The sequence below is a fragment of the Portunus trituberculatus genome, chromosome 28 (genome assembly GCF_017591435.1).
Source record: "Portunus trituberculatus isolate SZX2019 chromosome 28, ASM1759143v1, whole genome shotgun sequence".
Taxonomy (NCBI): Eukaryota; Metazoa; Arthropoda; class Malacostraca; order Decapoda; family Portunidae; genus Portunus; species Portunus trituberculatus.
The window spans coordinates 10,552,389-10,572,848 of NC_059282.1; the positions used below are offsets into that span (position 1 = coordinate 10,552,389).

The 20,460-nt window shown below is 45.2% G+C and overlaps 2 protein-coding genes across 12 annotated transcripts in view; one reads left to right on the forward strand and one right to left on the reverse strand.

Moving 5' to 3' along the window:
• Positions 1–387: 387 nt before the first annotated feature.
• LOC123510370 (host cell factor 2-like) lies at positions 388–20,228 on the reverse strand. 4 transcript variants are annotated; one of them, XM_045265478.1, is made up of 17 exons: positions 20,035–20,228; positions 15,200–15,326; positions 14,137–14,319; positions 13,176–13,378; positions 12,731–12,925; positions 12,205–12,350; positions 11,801–11,938; positions 9,162–9,360; positions 8,420–8,733; positions 7,669–7,782; positions 6,434–6,649; positions 5,825–6,010; positions 5,179–5,430; positions 3,757–4,404; positions 2,681–3,100; positions 2,408–2,600; positions 388–2,189 (listed from the first exon to the last, which is right to left on the reverse strand). In XM_045265478.1, exons 1-17 carry the CDS (start codon positions 20,192–20,194, stop codon positions 2,071–2,073), a joined length of 3,813 nt encoding a protein of 1,270 aa, XP_045121413.1. In that variant the 5' UTR covers positions 20,195–20,228; the 3' UTR covers positions 388–2,070. The 4 variants fall into 4 exon arrangements, with proteins under 4 accessions (XP_045121413.1, XP_045121412.1, XP_045121415.1 ...); XM_045265477.1 differs by having other exon boundaries at positions 7,669–7,797; XM_045265480.1 differs by lacking the exon at positions 20,035–20,228 and adding an exon at positions 17,150–17,401 and having other exon boundaries at positions 7,669–7,797.
• The window catches only part of LOC123510372 (N-fatty-acyl-amino acid synthase/hydrolase PM20D1-like), a 31,656-nt gene continuing 19,825 nt past the window's right edge, over positions 8,630–20,460 (forward strand). Inside the window, exon 1 of one of the 8 annotated variants that reach the window (XM_045265488.1) lies at positions 8,630–8,759. The gene's annotated coding sequence lies outside the window, so the exon portion shown is untranslated. Of the gene's footprint in view, positions 8,760–15,355; positions 16,922–16,960; positions 17,090–18,085; positions 19,923–20,460 lie in introns of those variants that run through there. The other 7 variants (XM_045265490.1, XM_045265484.1, XM_045265496.1 and 4 more) reach the window with 7 other exon arrangements.

Here is a 20,460-nt window from a genome sequence, read left to right on the forward strand (position 1 = left end):
CGGCAATCCCAGCAATATGGTTAAGAAAAAACAAGGAATATTTTCACTATCTCAATAGTTTGTTTTATTCTTACTTTGAAAAATAAAATATTAAAGATTTAAAAGCACTTTCCATAGATTACTGTTTTTTTTTTTTCGTCTTCTTTTCAATGATTCTCCTTTACTCTTCTCTTACAGCCTAGAGAAATTATTATCGAAGTAGGACTTGGCGGTGGGCAGGCGAGGGATGCCAGCCTGCCCACCGCCAAGGGTTTGTGTTGATATCTGGTCAGGTACTGTGGCCATTCCCATCCAGGCTGTCATTGCATATTGAACCTCGTGTTCTCACAGACTCAAAACACTAGATGAACTGTATTTACAGGATAATTTTCATTTCATGGAATGGACTGTGTGTGTGTGTGTGTGTGTGTGTGTGTGTGTGTGTGTGTGTGTGTGTGTGTGTGTGTGTGTGTGTGTGTGTGTGTGTGTGTCACATCATCCCTATAATCATATGTATATACTATCATGCATCCTTTTATACATAAACTCCTAGCAAATTATAGACCAAGAACTACCTTAACGTAAATAATATTAGAAGTCTGCTAAAATATACTAACTTATCCTAAAGCTTATTGAAAATGAAAAAAACTTGACAATTACAAGAAAAATCAGAAACTTTTCAAATAAACCTATTCTCATATCTCAAACTACTGTTTCTTAAGGTTCCTCTGTGTGTGTGTGTGTGTGTGTGTGTGTGTGTGTGTGTGTGTGTGTGTGTGTGTGTGTGTGTGTGTGTGTGTGTGTGTGTGTTGTAATATAATTTCCATTTCATGCAATGAAGGTGTGTACATATATACATGTCATACATTCCTTCCCACACACACAGCATTCACACAATCATGTGCATACATGTACACACACAAAATATATTTCTGTGCTAAATTACTTCAAATTAATCTCTACCAATACAAAAAAGCTGTGAACATTGGAAGGTTGGTGAGCCACGCCTTGACATGAGGCATGGAGAAGCCTGGAAGAGGGTGGAGGAGTGTGCACACACCAGGGCCAGCCACCCACCACACCACACACCTTTGTACTCGTGGCCCTTCTCGTCATTTACGAACCCAATCAAAAGAGGGTTGCTTCATCAACCTTAGTATACACGTAAAAAAATGAGATTAACTGATTCTGTAGTCCTTAAGCAATTCAACAAGGACTGATATCTACAATGCAACATTTATCCAAGTGTGATGTACCCACATCATTAGCAAATCACTTTGCTGCAACTCACATCAGAAAATAACTCTACTAAATTAAAGAACTATCTAATTACAAAATTTTTGGAGGCCCTGTAATTTACAGATGAGTAATGAGGTGACATGAGATGACCTAGTGGGAAACAAACAAAACCTGCTGGGTGGCAGCTGGTTGCCACACTGGCAACGCTGAGCTCCTCCTCCACTGGGGGTCACACCCCCGTGGCTCCCAGGCACAGGCAAGTCACAGGGGAGGGTCTTCTCCATGTCACATGGAGACAGGGACTAAATGTGAATACAAAGTTTTAAACTTTGGAAAAACAATGTTTAGGGCATTCACTGAATGCCTTTCAATGTCTATTTCTAGGATACAGAGCTGGGACACAAACATTTACATGAAATTAACAGTTTGGATGGACCTTAAATGTACATTAAAGTAGTTTTATAAATTAAATCAAGTCATGGGACATTGACCCATTATCACTTATCAACATATATTTGGTTCAGATCAACAGGAGGCAACACTAACCGACGAACAGGAGAAAGTGGGTCATTGCTCTCTACTCTGTGTGTGAGATGACTTACTGTAATCTCCTTACTTAATATCATAGAAGCTAATCCTTCCTCCACGTGGCAGTCTAACCCCCATCCCATCCACCACCGGCAGCCAGACACCTGTGGCCAGGGGACTTGGGCCTCTCCGAACACCGACAGTCATCTCAACCTGACCTTTGGCACTTGGATATTCAGAAAGAAATCTTGACCAAAGACACCAAGTTCACATTCTCGTAGCTAAGCCCACAGATCCCAGACTGCCGATGTCTCTCAGTCAGTACTATAGCATTGGCTCTCCGTCGGCCTTGAACTTCTTCACAGTCACTGGTGATCTGTTGTCTGTCGCTGGTCGCCGCATCACCGCCTTCTGGCCCCCGGCTGCACCACCCACCACAGAGTCTGGGGAGGGACACACAACCAATAGTCACTACATCACTCTTCACAACCAAAAGTTCTCCTCTTCTTACATAGTGTATACTAATTGTCAGTTTTCACCATACAAGACACTGCAAGACTAACTACGACATTTGTAACAATTCAATGCTCTAAGAGAAGATGTCTATTAATAGGAAGCATTCACTCTACTAATAATGCAGACACTCAATCAAGACTCGTACCTTGCAACCACCTGACTTGAGTGGCTGGGCCATAGCCTTTGTCATTCCTGGCAGCTATTCGGAAAATGATGGCAGGCTTGTTTGTAGTGTCGATGTGTGCCGCCGCCAGCTGTGAGTTGAGCACCGTGCACATGTTGCTGGCACCGCAGTACACACGCATAAATGCAAGGTGTGCACCTCCACTCCCACTCTCCTGAAAACAGAAAGCAGGTCATCTCCACATTCAGCCAAGAATAAACAAAAACAAGGAAGGCAAGAGTGGTGTGCCCTCACCTGCTGCTGATTGGTGGCATTCTTGATGGCCAGGTACACAGAGTACTCCACGATGTCCCCAGCAGCATTCTGAGGCGGCTCCCAGGACAGGTGGGCGCCCTCTGTCGACTTGGAGATCTTGATGGCTGAGGGTGCCCCGGGGTAGCCAGGGAGGCAGGTCTTGAAGGCAGACACCTCACTCCATGGTCCTCGGCCACAGGCGTTGATCCCCGCCACCCTGAACTTGTATGCCGTGCCAGGCTGCAGCTTGACCTCAATGCCGCTGGCTTTCCTCTCGGTGACCTCCCCCTCGGCGTCTGTGTAGGTCTCATTCTTGATGGCCTCGGCCTCGGTGGGAAGGTAGTACGCTTGTACTGTGCACACCGTCCCTCGGATGATGCCCACGTCAAACCAGTCACACTCCGGCTTCTTGGTGTCATTCTGGAAAACATTTTGTTTGAGATGCCTACTTGCAAGTAGTGCTGACTCCAGCCATACCTAACCTGTCATCATCATCACCATCACCTTAGCCTTCTTCATTACACTTCAGCACACAGGATTTGCTTTTATGGGTTGTTCTAAGTCCTTCTCCATACTAACTGCTTTATGGTATGTATTTACTAATGACTTTACTAAATGAGGCTCACAAAAACACCAATGCAGTCAACAAATGGACCATAAGTGATAAAAATTAAACAGCATCTAATATGAATCAATATCTCATTGTATAAATGAAATAGAAAACATCTTCTGTTACTTAAGAGCATCTAATATGAATCAATATCTCATTGTATAAATGAAATAGAAAACATCTTCTATTACTTAAGAGTCAATCACCTCTCACAAACCACAAGAGGCAGTTCACAATTGTGTAATGTGGCCCCCAGTTCACCAGTGCATGGCCATGGCCAGGCCACAAGGTGAATAAGGAATGAGTAATGGGTGACAACTGGAGAAACAAGTCATCCATCAAGCCAACCAGCAACAAGCTACATGGGAGTGACAGAGAGAGAATGATCATGAATGTTACACAACACGTGAAACTCAAGACTGTGATGAGGCAAGTAAACAGGAAAAACTTGTCAGGCAACACCCACCGACTCCTGTGTGAGGCCGTTGGCAAAGGTGGGTGTGGGTTCCTCTGTTTTGATGGTTGGAGTGGTTGTACTGAGGGAGGAGTTGATGGCGGCTGATGCCAGGGTGGCCAAGGGGTCTGTGGTGTCACCGGTCTCCCCACTGCCACCGCTGCTGCTGGTCGTCGCTGTGGTGGGATTGGTGGGCTCTGTCATGCCATCAGGGTCCATGGGCTCTTGTTTTATCGTGTTTTCACTGCCCTCACCACTGACACTGTTCCCTTCCTGTCGCTTGGCCTCCCCACCCTCTGTTGCAGGCTCAGCCACACCACCCTTGACAGCTGCCTTTGCTGCGTCCCCAGACTGACCCTCCCCACTACTCTCCGTGTTTTCCTGTGTGCCGGTGCCCGTGGCCATCTGTTCACTGTTCTGGTCACCTTCTGTGGGCATGATCAGGCCTGCCTCAGCGGCCAGTGCGGCCAGGGCAGCATCAGAGGTGACTGGCCCGTCCCCGGCACTGGCCAAGGAAGTGGAGGGCTGGCTGGAGGTGGCTGAGCTAGTGGTGTTGGTGGTGGCATGGCTGCTGGCCTGAGAGGTCACCAAGGTCACGGTCTTCTGGCCGCCAGTCGTTGTCACTTGTACTGTTACAGGTTTTCCCCCAATGGTGAGTGCCTGCAAGGTTGGGAAGCAATGTTAACTGTGCAAGTAGCCAAACAGGAAAGGTCACCCGGCAATACAGAGATAATGTGTGTGTGTGCATGTGTGTCCCCTTCCCTGCCTGACCCAGCCTAATCTCTTCTTCCAGTGAATGAGGAAGGATACTTGTTTAGTAATGGGCTGCAGCAAAAGTGTTCCTTTATGAACCTGTAGTAACATGTCAGCAGCCTCCATCATCCTCTGTGCTTACACTAAGACAGGAACCACAAACACTGATTTGATACACTCTCTTCCCTCTTGAGTATCACAGAACAATACTAAACAAATACTACACCAATATAATTCCCTTAATTATTTTATCTGATACTGAGAGTGGAAAGAGGAACCAAATGACAAAAAAGTGCACAACACTCAAAAAATCTCATTGTGATGGAAAATATCACAAAAATTATGAAACACAGGTACAAATGTACCTTGAAAACAATTTCATCAACTCAACTTATCCTCACCACACACAAAGCCATCTTGATCATCATTCAGCAACATTTGAATCATTACAGAGATGTCTGCTGAATTGTGACAGAGCAAAGCAGAAAAGTCTTGGCAATGAACATTAATGAATGAAGACAAGCAAGAAAGCACAATGGAAGTCTCTGCTAATGATATCTACTGGAGGTGTGTGTGGTGGAACAGGTGGCAAAAAAGATGCGGTGGAACCAATCTGGCAATCTGTTGGTCAGCATTCACTTGACCTTCCCACACTGATCACAGAAGCACAACTACACCCACTTGTTGGCCAGTCTGCAGGAGCCCTTGTGTTGGCACTGCAATAATCTGTCCTGAGCCTGTGTTGAGGAGTGCAGTGGTGCTTGGTGTGCCAGTTTTGGCAGCTATGGTGACCGTCTTGGTGTTGGCACCAGCCTGGCCAGCCTGGCCTGCCACAGTGATGGTCATGGGCTTGGTGATGGCCTGGGTGGTGGTGGTGCCTCCAACACCCCCAGATGACACCACAATCATCTTAACACCCCCACCAGCGGACACCTGTGACCACATGACAGTCAGTCGACTCACTCGAGGTTTGCTCAGCTTGAGTTAATAATGCAGGGCCACAGTCGCGTGTCAAGGTATCTTCAAAATCTAAACATAGAGCTGACAAAACACTTAAAACAAACAACCCAAAATCGTATTTACATTTCAATCCCTAACACTGACTGGAATACACAAATTTAACTGGTTAGACCTGAAGTGATATCTTGCAGACTCAACAGTCACAAAGCTGCTCAATCAACATCTATACTTACACATAATTGCTGAGATGACACAAAGCCTTTGCCTATTCCTCACTCCAACATTCTACTCAATCAGCCATTAACTGAGACAACATGATCACTTGAGACGACAACACCCCCTACGCTGCAAAGCAACAAGTCATCACCTGGGCTGGCTGTGCTCCCGCTGGGGTGGTGATGGGGGTGGTGGCGGCCGGCTGCAGGCCCCTCACTGCCGAGGCTGTTGTCACCACAATGATTTGGGAAGTTTGTGGTCGCACTCCGCTGGGTCCTCCAGTGCCAGGCTTGGTTATTACTATCGTCTGCTTGCCACCGACAGTAGTGGTGCCCAGCTGGAGGAACACAACACACATACATATATATACCAAGGCTGCCTTCCTGCCAACATATAGAGGGTAGCCAAGGTAAGGCATGCTACTTTCACACTGACACTCATTCACACCACTGTCTTTGCCCCTCAGCCCCCCCCACCAGGAAGAAAGAGATAGATGACATTATGCTGGACTTGAGTACCAACAACACACTAGAGGCTAGAGGAGGCTTCCAATTGACATGAAACTTAAGATTATGAAAATACTGATTCTGATCCCTCTAAGATGATCAAACCCTCCTATATTTCATAGATAATTTCAAGACCAAGCTGAACCTCATTTCTCCTGCACAATCTTCCTAATTTTCTCACTAAATGACTAAACTTGATCTTATCATTGATTTCAAGATAAAACTCAAGGTAATGATGCTGCAGCCCAACACACCTGCTGCTTGGCAATGACAATATTCTGGCCCTGCCCCACGGCCTTCCCTGCAGCCTGAGTGCCTGCAGGGAGGCTCAGGATCTGGCCAGCCTGGGAGGTGGTAGTGGTCATGACAGGCTTCCCAGCTCCTCCAGCCTGTGTGGTGACCAGCTTGACAATGGTTGCTCCTTGGCCAGCAACGCCAGCTTTGCTCTGCACCAAATTCACCTTTGACATCTGAAAGCAAGAATAGTATCTCAGTTTGGTGTAGTTCAAAAGACTCTAGCATCTAATTACTGCTAAATCACACTTAAGATTATTAAGGAATCTCACTAAACTGTAATTTTGACGACAATAATTGAATTATGTAGCAGGAGGAAAATGTACAAGTTATGCAGGTTCAATAATTCATTAAAGTGGTGGTATAGTGACAAGGATTGAAGTGTGTAATTCACTGTTTGCTCTGCTGCAGTCTATGACGAGACAGCCAGACGTTACCCTACGGAACGAGCTCAGAGCTCATTATTTCCGATCTTGGGATAGGTCTGAGACCAGGCACACACCACACACCGGGACAACAAGGTCACAACTCCTCGATTTACATCCCGTACCTACTCACTGCTAGGTGAACAGTGAACAGTGAACAGGGCTACGTGAAAGGAGACACACCCAAATATCTCCACTCGGCCGGGGAATCGAACCCCGGTCATCTGGCTTGTGAAGGCAGCGCTCTAACCACTGAGCTACCGGGCCGTGTGTGTGTGTGTGTGTGTGTGTGTGTGTGTGTGTGTGTGTGTGTGTGTGTGTGTGTGTGTGTGTGTGTTTCACTGTTTGATCTGCTGCAGTCTATGACGAGACAGCCAGACGTTACCCTACGGAGCGAGCTCAAAGCTCATTATTTCCGATCTTGGGATAGGTCTGAGACCAGGCACACACCACACACCGGGACAAGGTCACAACTCCTCGATTTACATCCCGTACCTACTCGCTGCTAGGTGAACAGGGCTACGTGAAAGGAGACACACCCAAATATCTCCACCCGGCCGGGGAATCGAACCCCGGTCATCTGGCTTGTGAAGCCAGCGCTCTAACCACTGAGCTACCGGGCCGTGTGTGTGTGTGTGTGTGTGTGTGTGTGTGTGTGTGTGTGTGTGTGTGTGCACGCGCGTGTGCATGTGCATGTTTTATATGATGAAGACTGAATCACGTAACAAAAGACAGATTTTCAAGTCCTTCACATTTAACAGTGGACTTACAGGGGTGAGGCCTTTACTGGTCTTGACAAGGGTGACAATCTGAGGCTGTGATCCAGGCACCACACTCTTCTGGAGGATGAACTGCTTGCCACCTGGAGCTGCCACGGTGGTTCCCTGGTTATTCAGAAACTGCAGGTGAAACACATCATATAGCCTACACAGAACTTATATCAACCTCCAAAAATTCAAGGCAAGTTTTGGAGTCTTTTTGTCACAGGCTCAGTTCAGTGATTCTAGAGTGAGATGGAGGGATAAAAACATAAGACCCACTCAGGTGCCCATCCTATTATTCTTACCAATAATGAACACTTGTATATACATTAGAAACAGTGAAATACTCAAAATGTCGAGTCTTGTAAACATACAAAAGATAACAAACATCTCCCATCATAATACATCACAAGAAATGGTCTTAAAAGCAATCATTAACACACTACTATCATTCAATTAAGTTGGAGAGGAAATGTTAAGACCCTAACAGGCTTGAATGGCTCATGTCTGTATAGCTACCTAATCACCCACCCCTCTCAAGAACAATACACCACTGATAAGTTACTGTCTGGGAGAGTAACTAGGGATGCAGCAAACCTGACCTCCCACCTCACTAACACTGATGATGCTACTTCAACATAGGCAATTAGCAGTAAGGAATTTCAAGATGCAAATAATAAAAATTTACCAGATATTATTGCTTTCATAGACTTGATGGGTCACTGTTTTCAAGCATCAACCAAGCAGGAAACTTCCATACCTGGCCTGTTGGTGCCACGAGTCTGACAGTCTGGCCAGCAATGGTAGTGGCCACCTTCAGTCCCGGTGTGGTCACCAAGGTGTTGGGCTGCACCACCTTCACTGTTGTTGGGGAAGCACCCGTCCCTGTGCTGGTGGTGATCTTCTGGGTGGCGGCAGCGGCGGCGGCCAAGGCAGCAATCCCCGTCATACCGCTCTGGGAAGTGGTGGTGGTGGTGGTCGCCGGTCGCAGGATCTGTGTGGTCTGTCCCCCGGCACCAATCACCTTGATCTGGCCAGCCCCAGGGGTTCGGACACGTACGATGTTGGGGCCGGCTGTGACACAGGGAGAGGCAAGGTGGGTGAGTACACAGGGGAAGAACACAAACCACTTTGAAACTCCCTGCCTGCTTCTGTACTTACATCTTCCTACGACTTGACTTCTTTTAAGAGGGAGGTTTCAAGACCTATTATTTCTGATTTTTGGATAACTCTACTATTTGTTAAGGAAACTGGCAATCAAGTGGTCCTTTTTATTATTATTATCATTATTGCCCTTGGCCAGCTTTCCTTCTTGGATAAAAAAAAATAAATAAATAAATAAATAAATAAATAAATAAAAAAAAAAAAAAAAAAATAAATGTACAGACGGTGAGGCCGGATGGTGGCCATCACACAAGCATGCACCAACTATTCTGGCCAAGTCAAAATTGTGAGCCAAGTGTCAAAGAATAAGAGTGTCCCTCACCCCCAACAGTACCAACCTCTGATTGTCTGGGGTGAGGTAGGTGTGAGGGGGGTGGGGGCCCCTGGGGTGACGGCCCCGGGGGTGGCTGGCCGCAGCACAGTCTGGGTGAGAGTGATGGGCTTGCTGACAGGGGTGGCGGGGGTGGCAGGAGTGCTGGTGGGGGTGGTAGGAGTTGATGCAGTGGAGGCTGGAGTTGGAATATCATATTTTTGTATCTGTGGGCACAAACAATATTTGGATGTAAAAGTGTGTGTAAGACAGGCTTGAAAATTCCTCCTCACACACTTGGGTGTATATCACAATTCAGGAGTGGAAATGTTGCCTTTGTAATAGTCAAACAATGGCCACAGTGACCACAGGCTGCATGCATTTATACAACACCTTCATGAGCAAACAAGAAAATATTAGTATCAACTCACAAAAAATCCACACACACACACACAGGAGAGCCCAGTGGATAGTTTGATAGGACAAAGCTCAGCACTACAGGCAAGAGATTACACTAAACGTATTCTCAAAACTTGGTTTTTCTTTTTTCACATCAAGTAACTAATGAAGAGCAACATTCTTTAGTTATTATCCCTGTACATATTAACCCCTTCGTTACCGATGGCGTACCATAGTACTTCATATAAAAGTTGGGCTACTGTACCGTTGAAGTACATGCGTATGCCATCGCTCCAAAAGGACTTTATCTATTCGGTTTGTATGTTTTTTTTATGACCCAGTGACAAAATGACTAATTGGCACCTCGTGTTTTCAAGGACGTTGGGTACACTGGAGGGGATTGTGGAATGTGGGGCCTGGGGGGGAGTGGCGGCCAGTGTGTGACTGACCAGCGACCCGTGATGGCGTCCTCATTATCGTCTGAGAGTGATTCGGAGGGTGACCTGGCTCATTTAGAGGAGTTACAAGGATCAGACGATAATGAAACTCAATCAGAAGGCTTCATAAGTGACTCAGATGAGGAATATTTGCCAGAGAATGACAGTGAGGCTAGTAGTTACGAGGAAGAGAGTGATGGAAGTGTTGACGATGCAGACAGGCCACGCAGCCCAGCACTGCCGGCTCCCCTGCACGCCTTCACTCTCATGGCTGATCCCTTTGCTGATCAGCGTCCTGGCACTGTTCCTGTCCTAACTGAGGACTTTTCTGGCGTTCATCCTGATGTACCAAGGAATGACATGAGTGCTTTGGACTGCTTCGAGCTATTCATGTCAGACGAGGTGATACAGTCGCTGTGTTTGTGGACGAATGTCCGTGCAACCAAGTTCTTCAGGGACAACCCAACAATAAATCCCAACAAGTTTATGCGAAAAAAGTGGCTTGATGTCACAAAGGATGAGATGAATGTCTTCTTATGTCTGCAGCTACTGATGGGAGTCAACAAGTTGCCAAAGATAGCAGACTATTGGAGTCTCTCTGTGCTCTGCCAGGGCCCCCCTGTGTTCACAGCTGCTGTAATGAGTAGGAATAGGTTTTCTCAGATCCAACGGTTCATTCGTTACTCACATCCTGATGACAGCAAGAAAGAAGACCCAATGACCAGACTTTCATCATTCTTCAACATGCTGAGGGAGAAAACCACCAAGTACTTCTCCGCTGGGGAGAATTTTGCTGTTGATGAGAGTCTTATTCTCTACAAAGGGCGGCTTCGCTTTCGCCAGTATATAAAAACGAAAAGGAAGCGGTTTGGCCTCAAGCTTTTCTCCCTCTGCCCCAGCTCCCCCAAGGCCAGAGGTTATACCTGGAACTTTTGTTTGTACAGCCATTGTCTCTATGATGAGATGCTGGATAATCCAGAGTTATCAGCCTTGTCTAAGTCTGAAAGAGTGCCAGTATATTTGATGCTGGACCTTCTGAATAAAGGACGTCATGTAGTACTCGACAACTGGTACTCTTCACTTCACCTTGCTGAGTTTTTGCTGGAGAGGGGCACACTAACCACAGGAACTATATGCCCAAACAGAGGAGTCCCACCTATTATGAAAAATGAGTCTCTAAGCAGAGGTCAAGCACTGTTTTCCAGGAAAGATGAAATTCTCCAAGTAAAATTCAGAGATACCAAGTATGTGCACGTCATCACAACAAAGTATAAACCACCCCCTACCAAATTTGGAGAAGCGCGTGAAAAAACTCGGTTCGGGGGATGGGGGTTGGGCCGCACGGGGGTCACGGAGTCGGTAACGAAGGGGTTAAGATGACATTCTCCCTTCAGCCACTCAGTCGAGAAAAGCTCCCACATTACTTTCAGTCTTTGCAAACCAAGACTAACATGGCATGAAGGTCACAGGAGCTACTCTTCACACAGGGAAGTGACAAGTGCCAGTGCTGTGTGGTAATGGACACTACTCAACAAGTCTTGCATCACCTTCATTCACAACTTTAATCTCTTCAGTACCAGGACGCATTTTCATATTCATTCTGGTTACTATTTTGACAATTTAATACAGCTTTAGAAACATGGAATTAGAATAGTAAAGACTCTGGCCATTTATCATTTGACCTCCATAGACCCTCCCTAATGCAAATAAAATAATCTAATCATGCCCAAAAATCAAGGTAAAAATGGTTCTTAGTATTGAAGGGGTTAAGCTCCACGTCACTGGCATGGAGAGAGAACAGCTGCTGTGGTAATCAAGATGAAGCACTTGCCTGGAGGAGGTAGGCGTCGGCAGTGGGTGTGGCGCCCCAGCACACCTCCAGGGTAGATGTGGAAGCCCTCACCAACTGCACTCGTCCTGGAGAGCCCGGCACACTGGTCTCCAAGTACCACAGGTCCTTACAGCACACCTGGAACAGTGGCCAATGAAACCTTGTCATCATTTTGTACTTGTTGCTGGCAAAAGGACTAAAGACTGCAATTCACTTTACTATTATTGGTAAGACGGGAAGTTTTAGTAATTTGCTTTAATATTACTGGCAAGAATTTATTTAGGTATTGCTGGGAAGAGGAGCAAATTTCTACAGTTCACTCTAGCTAAGGACCACTCGAAGACAAAACAATAAAGCTGGTGAGGGTCTTGGTGAGCATATGTCTCCCATCCTGAGACACCAACCTGATTGTTCCAAGCTTTCCTGTAGCCGTCCCTGCCAGACCACACAAAGAGGCGTGTGTGGATGCCAACAGAGCAGTGGCCAGCTCGAGCACGTGGCATCTGCTCCTCAAACTTGTCCATCAAGACGTCCTCCCACGCCATGCTTTCTGAAAGCCCAATTCTCATTACATTTACCTCCTAACATTCTCCCAGCACTAAGCAAACTTTATTCTTCTATAAGATATGTATATAGATTATCATGCTATTTTAATCCTTCTCATATTTCATTGGTCTAAGAGTGTGCATAATGTTGGTGCTTTGTCTGAATCATCCTATGTATAACTGGTGGCCTTCTCTCTCTCTCTCTCTTTCTGCCAATGAACATACCTCCTTGTTTATCTCTTCACCATTTTCTGCTTCAATCTTTTTCTTATCTTGTCTTGAATTGATTAAGTACTCATCTATGACACTCTTCTCTCTCTCTTCTTTCCTCTCCTCTCCCCCTTCTACATTTAAAACAGGCAACTCCCTACCACACACCACATACCTAGATTCAAACAAGCCAAGGTGTTGGTGCATTTCCACTCTGACTTCTCATTGATGGGTCCCTTCACCTCCTCCATCAGAAGAGGAACCCAGCCGCCAAACACAAACATTCTGGTGCCGAGCAGGGTGGCTGAGTGCAGGGAGCGAGGCAGAGGGTGAATTCCACTTACTGTTGGCCGCTCCCAGTTCATGGTGTCTGAAAGTGGCCACATCACACATTTGTTAATCAGAAGGCCACAGAACACAGTAATCCATTACATGCTGGGAAAGCAAGAGAGAGAGAGAGAGAGAGAGAGAGAGAGAGAGAGAGAGAGAGAGAGAGAGAGAGAGAGAGAGAGAGAGAGAGAGAGAGAGAGAGAGAGAGAGAGAGAGAGAGAGAGAGAGAGAGAGAGAATAATGAAATATGTCATGGTAGTACTGAAGGGGTTAATAAGCAAAACACATACTTATATCCAGGATCCACAGGTCTCCAAGTCGCGTGCCACTCATGCCGCCATAAATCACCAGCTTGGGCTTGTCCTTGCTGGTGTACGCCACACCTGTGTGTGACTCTCGTGGCGGTGGCGGTGAGCCATAAGTGTCAGGAATGTCCCATGACATGACGTTTGAATTTGACCTCAGCTCCAGCGTGTAGAGATCATTAAGGTACCTGTGGAGGCAATGGCAGGGTAATTGTTAGATTATGCATAGTGATAGCCTAGCATTATGCAAACAGCAGGGAAATTGTTAGACTCAGCACAGTAACAGCCTGGCATTTCTATCATTGTGTGTGTTTGTGGACTCTAGCGTGTATGGATGCAATGACAAGATAATTGTTAGACTGCAAAGAGACAGCCTGGTATTCCTATCACTGTGAATGCAACAGCAAGATAATTGGACAGTGCATTGCAACAACTTGACATTCCTATCATTGTGTGTGTCTGTGGACTCTGGTGTGCATAAATGCAATGACAGGATAATTGTTGGTCTGTGCATAGGGACAATCTAGCATTCCTATCATTGTGTGTTCCATCAACACCATAAGGAGAGAATATTCTTCAAAGCATAGGAGGGAAAGTGTGCAAATACATGGTACAATATATGTATTAATGGTATGAGCAGCAAATATTAGTCAAAACACAGAATCAAGGAAGTGCATCAGTTTGTCCCAAACAGACACTGGGACATAAAGGTGTATGCCTCATAGTTTGTTGCAGCTTTCCTTATTTTCATGCATTATGACTTCAAGACACTGGAGACAACAATGTCGTCCTTTCATTGCCGTTTTTGTTCCTTCACCAAGGTAAATGATAACTAGCTATCAAGTGACACTCTTACATCCTGTTTGCAGATATGTATGGATGAGTGAACCTTGCGAAGCCTTTCCAACACAGGCAGACATAGCACCATCTGGAGCTACACACTTACTTGGGGATGTTGTTCTTGGGGTCCTCGCTGTCATTGGCCAGTCCACCGAAGAGAAACACTTTGTTGCCAATAAGGGTGAAGGAGTGGCCCAGGCGGGGGCAGGGCGGGGGGCCATTGCGTGGCAGCCGAGGCTTGACACGCTTCCACTCCCAGCGGGACGCCTGGAGTTCATATAGTTCATTGCTGCAAAGGAAGGGAATTGCTGGTCACTCACTGTGTTCATTGTCAGTGTGTGAGATGAGTGTATTGTGTAGTGTACTGAGGCAGGAAGCACCATCACATCTGCTGAAACGTGTAGGAAAGACATGATAGGTTGTTATCCAGGTTATCTTAAAATCAATATTCAAACAAACACTGAGGTAAAAAGATGAGAACTAACTACAGACACATGAGAGAAAGAAATGACAAATTTTACACTGGTTATCTTCTTTGAAAAAAATCAATGAGAACATAACATAAAAACATCCAAACACAAGAAGCGAAAGGAAAGCCTATCTTGCTGAACCATAAACAATGACAATAAAACCTTTCTATGCCCTCTAGTCGTACATCTATACAGAATACATGTAACATACTTAATCCTAAAAAAAAAAAAAAAAAAAAAAAAAAAAAAAAGTATCTCAGAGGAAAATAAACAAACATAAAAAATATAGTAACAAGCAACAAACGCTATGCAAGTATATATCACGTTTCACTAATCAGCAAACTTGCACATCTGAAAAAATAATGAGCAATGAAAGATATGATAGGCAAGAAAACAAATAGAGAAGACATACATAGTGCACAGATATCTGAGGAAAAAGACCAAGAAAATGCAGCAAAGCTTAGTACATAAACACGCCTGCAGAGAACCAGATGCAATAAGATACAAACACCTGATAAATAAGACTCAGAAAGCAAGAAGGAATGAAGTAAAAAATAAAATAGTAGTCTAAAACAATACACTGCATCCTGAGTCTTCCTTTTCTCTTTCCCTATCTACCACAAGCTCTGGGAACCTTTAGAGACACTGCCAACAATATGACCTGCACCTTCAGCACTGCCACAAGCCAACGAGCCTTACCTGTACTTGCCGTACTCCACCATGCCACCAAAGACAAGGATGCGGGTTCCATCCACCACAAAGCCATAGGCAGCACATCCTGGCGGTACATCTCCCTTCACAGGCGGCACAAACCACTGATTGGTGGCTGGGGGCAGAATGGCACAGTAGTAAGCATGTGGCTGCACTAACTAACAACTATATTCTGAAATGCCTCTACACTGCACCCCCTACTACATTCAAAAGGCTTTAGCTGAAGTTTTTAAGAGTGCTTTTAAGGTTCTGGTGACTGAGCACAGTAATAAGCATGTGGCTGTACTAACAACTATATTCTAAAATGCTGCTGCACTCCAACCCTACTACATTCAAAAAGGCTCTAGCTGAAGTAATACACACAGTTCTTAAGAGTATTTGTTATGGTTCTGGTGACTGAGCACAGTAAGAAGCACATAGTTGTACTAATTAACAATCCTATTCTGAAATGTCTCTACACTGCACCTCCTACTACATTCAACAGGCTCTAGTTGAAGCTATACACACAGTTATTTAATGTTTTTCATGGTTTTGGTGACTGTTTAAAAATATATCTGCATTGTTAACAAGGGAAACACTCTTGAAAACCCAGTTTATCATCTGTGGTCTTTCAACATGGTCATGGTGAGAGAGAAGAGTGTTTCTGAATATTGGTACAAGTCTATTCTGTCAACATGTCACCTATGCTAACTGAAGTGTGGTAGGTTCAAGCACCAAGCCAACTGACTATGCACTCTTCTAGTTGTCAGGCACCAAGGCAATAATGTAGCAATAAAAATGTCATACTAACATTCATCTCCAGAGAAAAGGATACTAATTAGCTATAGTGAAGAGTTAGTAAGTGCAACATTTAACTAAACCATTCCTAAATATAAAGCTGGAAAATCTTAAAATAGAGAGAAATATATAAGCACTAAGGCTGTTATAGTTATGTTCACCTGAGTTATCTCCACTCTAATACCTACAGTTAAGAAGGGCAGTGACTAATTTAACTCTGAGAAATGTAACAGAACCTTAATCCCCTTCATTACCATGAAGCATTTCCATATTCATTCTGGTTACTATTTAGTGTTTTTATACAGCTTCAAAAAACTAGCATAGGGGATTAAAAATAGTGGAAACCTCTGGCCATTAATCTTCTGACCTCCATAGACCCCTCCTAATGTCAATAACCCATCTAATCACACCCAAACCCCAGGTAGAAATGAATCCCAGTACTGAAGGGGTTAATAAATACAAAGATAACACTGACATGAACTCAGGAATGTACATAAAACCTGCCAATGTATAATCTGAGTCAGTATGGGGAAGGTGTGTGCACTAATTACTAGTCAGCACCACCTGTGTTAGGTGTGCTATGTAGTGAATGTGACAACTCATACTCCGGCTCAGTGTTCAATAATTCAAGGCTAAAAATGGACCAAAGGAGGCAGACACAGCTAATTAAAACCAGAAATAGGCCGGGTGAGATGGGAGAAAAAAATAAATGATAAATAATAAATAAATAACACCACGAACAAGACCGACATTTATCCATAGCAACGACAGACTTGCAATGACCTTTTCCTGAGAGAATTAATCCACTTCCACCGCGCGTGTTAGCTGGTCATTGAAATACCAACAAGAAAATCCAACTGGAAGTCGTTTGGATAGAAAGCAACTATTGTAGCGAGTAAGCAAACATTCTCAGCACACGCCACTACATACAAAGTAAGTACACATTCATTATAAAGCTGCTCATTCAGTTTAATCAGCGCTACATGTCACGGGAAGCATAAAACACATCATAAGGCCGTGACAGTACGGTCTTGGCTGCCGCTACCTAACCTTGTAGCAATATATTGCATCCAGTTTTGAGCGCACACCACTACATACAAGGTACTCTATGTCCGTTTAATCAGTTTATTCAACGTTACACGCCGCGGGGAGCATAAACACCTCATCAAAAGGCCGCGACAGTATATAAATAAAGGCTCCTTCCGGCTACAGTCACAGCAGACGCCCTAACAGTGGCTCTTCCAGTCTCTGCGCCGCCACCCCGCACCCGTCACCATTTCTCGCCTCCCTCATCTCCCAGTACAGTTTTGCGGTGTTTAGAGATTACTCTAAGCTATAAATGCTGTTAGATTCAAAAGAAAAAAATAAGTATATTATAGTATATTATAGAGAAATCAAGCACTGGCCACGGGGTTTCAGAGATATGTTGGTAGCGCTCTCTCTCTCTCTCTCTCTCTCTCTCTCATTTACATTAGGTTTAAAATAATTCACACACAGATGAGATCAGGCAGCCCTCCCAGCTACCTTCGGGATAGTTAAGAATAGGTTAGCTCAGCCATCCTAACTTGTACTATTCGAGAGAGAGAGAGAGAGAGAGAGAGAGAGAGAGAGAGAGAGAGAGAGAGAGCATCCTAAAAATAGCTGTGTTGGCTTATAATCTACACATTTATTGTCAATTTATATTCACCATCATGAACCCTCTTCAATTACATAAAGCAGCATAAGGAACACATTCAAGAGGCGAAGTCTTAATTCACTACACAGGCCAAGAAACCACAAGAGAACTAGGGTCATAAAAACAGGATGGGTGTGGGGAGGAGAGGTCCTACGAGCAGGTTCCTTCGTGCATGAGAAGGATGCGTAAATTACTCCTCTACCCCCCTTCCTCCGCTTGGTCCAACTTCTCTGCCCATGTCAAGGTCGCTGGCAGGGTAGCAGTCCTGAGGCAAGCAGGGTGTAGTAAAAACAAGTTATATGTGTCTGCCTCCGCCACTCTCACACTCTTCCCTGCTTCATGAAATATTCAGTAAAGCAACGAGTACATAACGAAAGACCAGCCAGAATGTAAAGGCTAACTACAACCAACCCTGCAAACAAACGCATCCGGTGGGTCGTTCCTGATTGCCGGAAGAGAAGTAGCTAGCGGCGAAAATTGCTAATGTAGTAAGAAATAAATAACACTTTTACCGTTATTTAGTAGAGCCGTGTGGGATGTCGTTTTATGGTTAATTTGATAGTAGTAGTAGTAGTAGTAGTAGTAGTATTTCTCTGGTAGTCATAGTTCTGAGTTATTTTATTTGATTTGATTTCTTTAATTCCTATTTTGTGAAGCTATGGTTTACTGCGTCTCTAGTCTCTGCCAGTACAATAAACTACTTATTGTGGGGATTAGCATGGTGAGATAGATGACCGGGGCCTTGACAAATGCAGGAAGAGAGTAAGAAGCCAAATGTGCTGAACAAATAAATGTTGCAAGTGTTATGAGATCTGGCAGCGGTGGACGAGCGCTACTCTGCCTCTCCTCTCCTGCTGAGGCTGTTCGCCGCCCTGCTTTGAAAGCGCGGGAACCTCGGACGCCATTTCGCGCCAAGAGAACCTCGCCAGAACTACCAACAGCCCACGGCGCGGCGGTCTGCCGGTGTATTGCCAGTTATGCATTCTGTAGCTGTACACCAACTGTTTCATGTATGATTGGTGTGGTGGTGTTTAAGATCACATGATGGAATGTAGGAGAACGTAAATATGTGGGAGACTGTAGCAGGAAAGTCTATGAGAAAAAAAATAATAAACAAGTAAATAGATGGGAAAAAGGATGTATCGCTGCATTAGCTAAGTAGTGACCTATCCTGAGTGGTGTGGCAATATCCTCGCTCACCCAACATGCAGACACTGCAACAGAAAGCATAATTGACAATTCATACAGGCAGCCCGAGGGTACAGTACAACCAGCCCGGGGACCACAATTCTTCATGTGTCCCTTCACGAAAGTAGCTGAAGATGCAAAGGAAGAGACAAAGGTTGGCGTACTGCAAAACAATAACTCGGTCAGGAGGATGTTCAAAGCTCTTATAATAAAAATGTCAATGTGAAACGGTGACATAGTAACATTTTACCAAGGTCGCCCGGATATCCAGTTAAAAAAAATAAAAAGTATATAAAAAAAAAATAGGCAACTAACACGGAAAAATTGAGCGCAACATTACATGGGTGAGATACAACAATTTCGCAATGCAACCTAAGTAATATGAAAGCCTTGTTTATGATAGAGCGGGCTACAGTCCCTTTCACTGCTTCACTGCAGGCTCGCACCAGTTGGTCGTCCTGAGTGACCTCGGAGCTGACAAAGGGCTGTTCCCTTCACCTCCCCCTCGGAGAAAAATAGATGCGGCTGTTCCCTCCAGGGCGTCACAGCGGCTGTTCCCTCCGCCCTCCATGCCCAAGCCTCTCCTCCTCTCTTCCTTCCTATTCCCTTAATCTCCGTTAACAGTTGCAAGTAACCCAATATTTCATAAGCCTAGTACATACATTAACCTCACTGAGTACTGGCGCGGGAGCAATGCTTGCCTATGAGTAGAGAATCGGCAAAGTCTCCTCGGAACATCCCCGGATGGACAACATAAACAGAAGAACGTCAAAGCTAAGACGCCATGTTAGTCGCCCGGGACCAGCCTATCTTTGTCTCAAATTACTCCTTATAGGACTGTCGCACCATAACACCGAAGCGCCCAAAGCATAGAAGATAGATTTCATGATAACTGAGGGTGGCTGGGAAAGCTCGTGAAGTACTGGCATTCAAATAGGAGGCCGACAAACAGTGGTCTCCCAGCTGTCCATAGGGGGCGGCCATCTTGGAAACTTTCAAAACAAACAATCGCAGAGTTAGACTTGACCAGTTTCTTGATCACCACCGCCACCACACACTCTGACCTAACATGTAAGTACCACAGCACCGTGCCCTGGAGCCCTGGGTGTGTATGGGGTGGCGTGTGTGGGTGTGTGGGGCGCGGGGACAGAGGGGGAAGGGAGACTAAGGCAGGACCACTTACCTGTGTTGTAGACGTGCAGTTCGTCCACTATTCCCTCATTGCCGCCGCCAAACACTACCATCAGATCCTTAATAGCCACTGCTCGGTGCCCATGCCGCGGTCTAGGCTGTAGGCCCGTCGTATTAGTGACCCGCTTCCACTTAAGAATGGGCGCAGCCATACTTGCCTTGATGCATCTTCGAAATGTTTTCTGCTAGCGGCGGCGGCGCCAGTGAGGGCCAGGCGAGCAGCGACAAGCGCACACACCGCCAACATGAATGCTACACCTCTACTACTCCTTTATTTCCTCTTGTTTGCATTCATATGGCATAAATATTGTTACTGAAACATTTATATTTAATAATGAGATATTTATCTAGTTGCTAACACTTGTACGGACGTTATTACGTTACTGAGGAACACTTACTATTTGAGTTTTGTGTTACC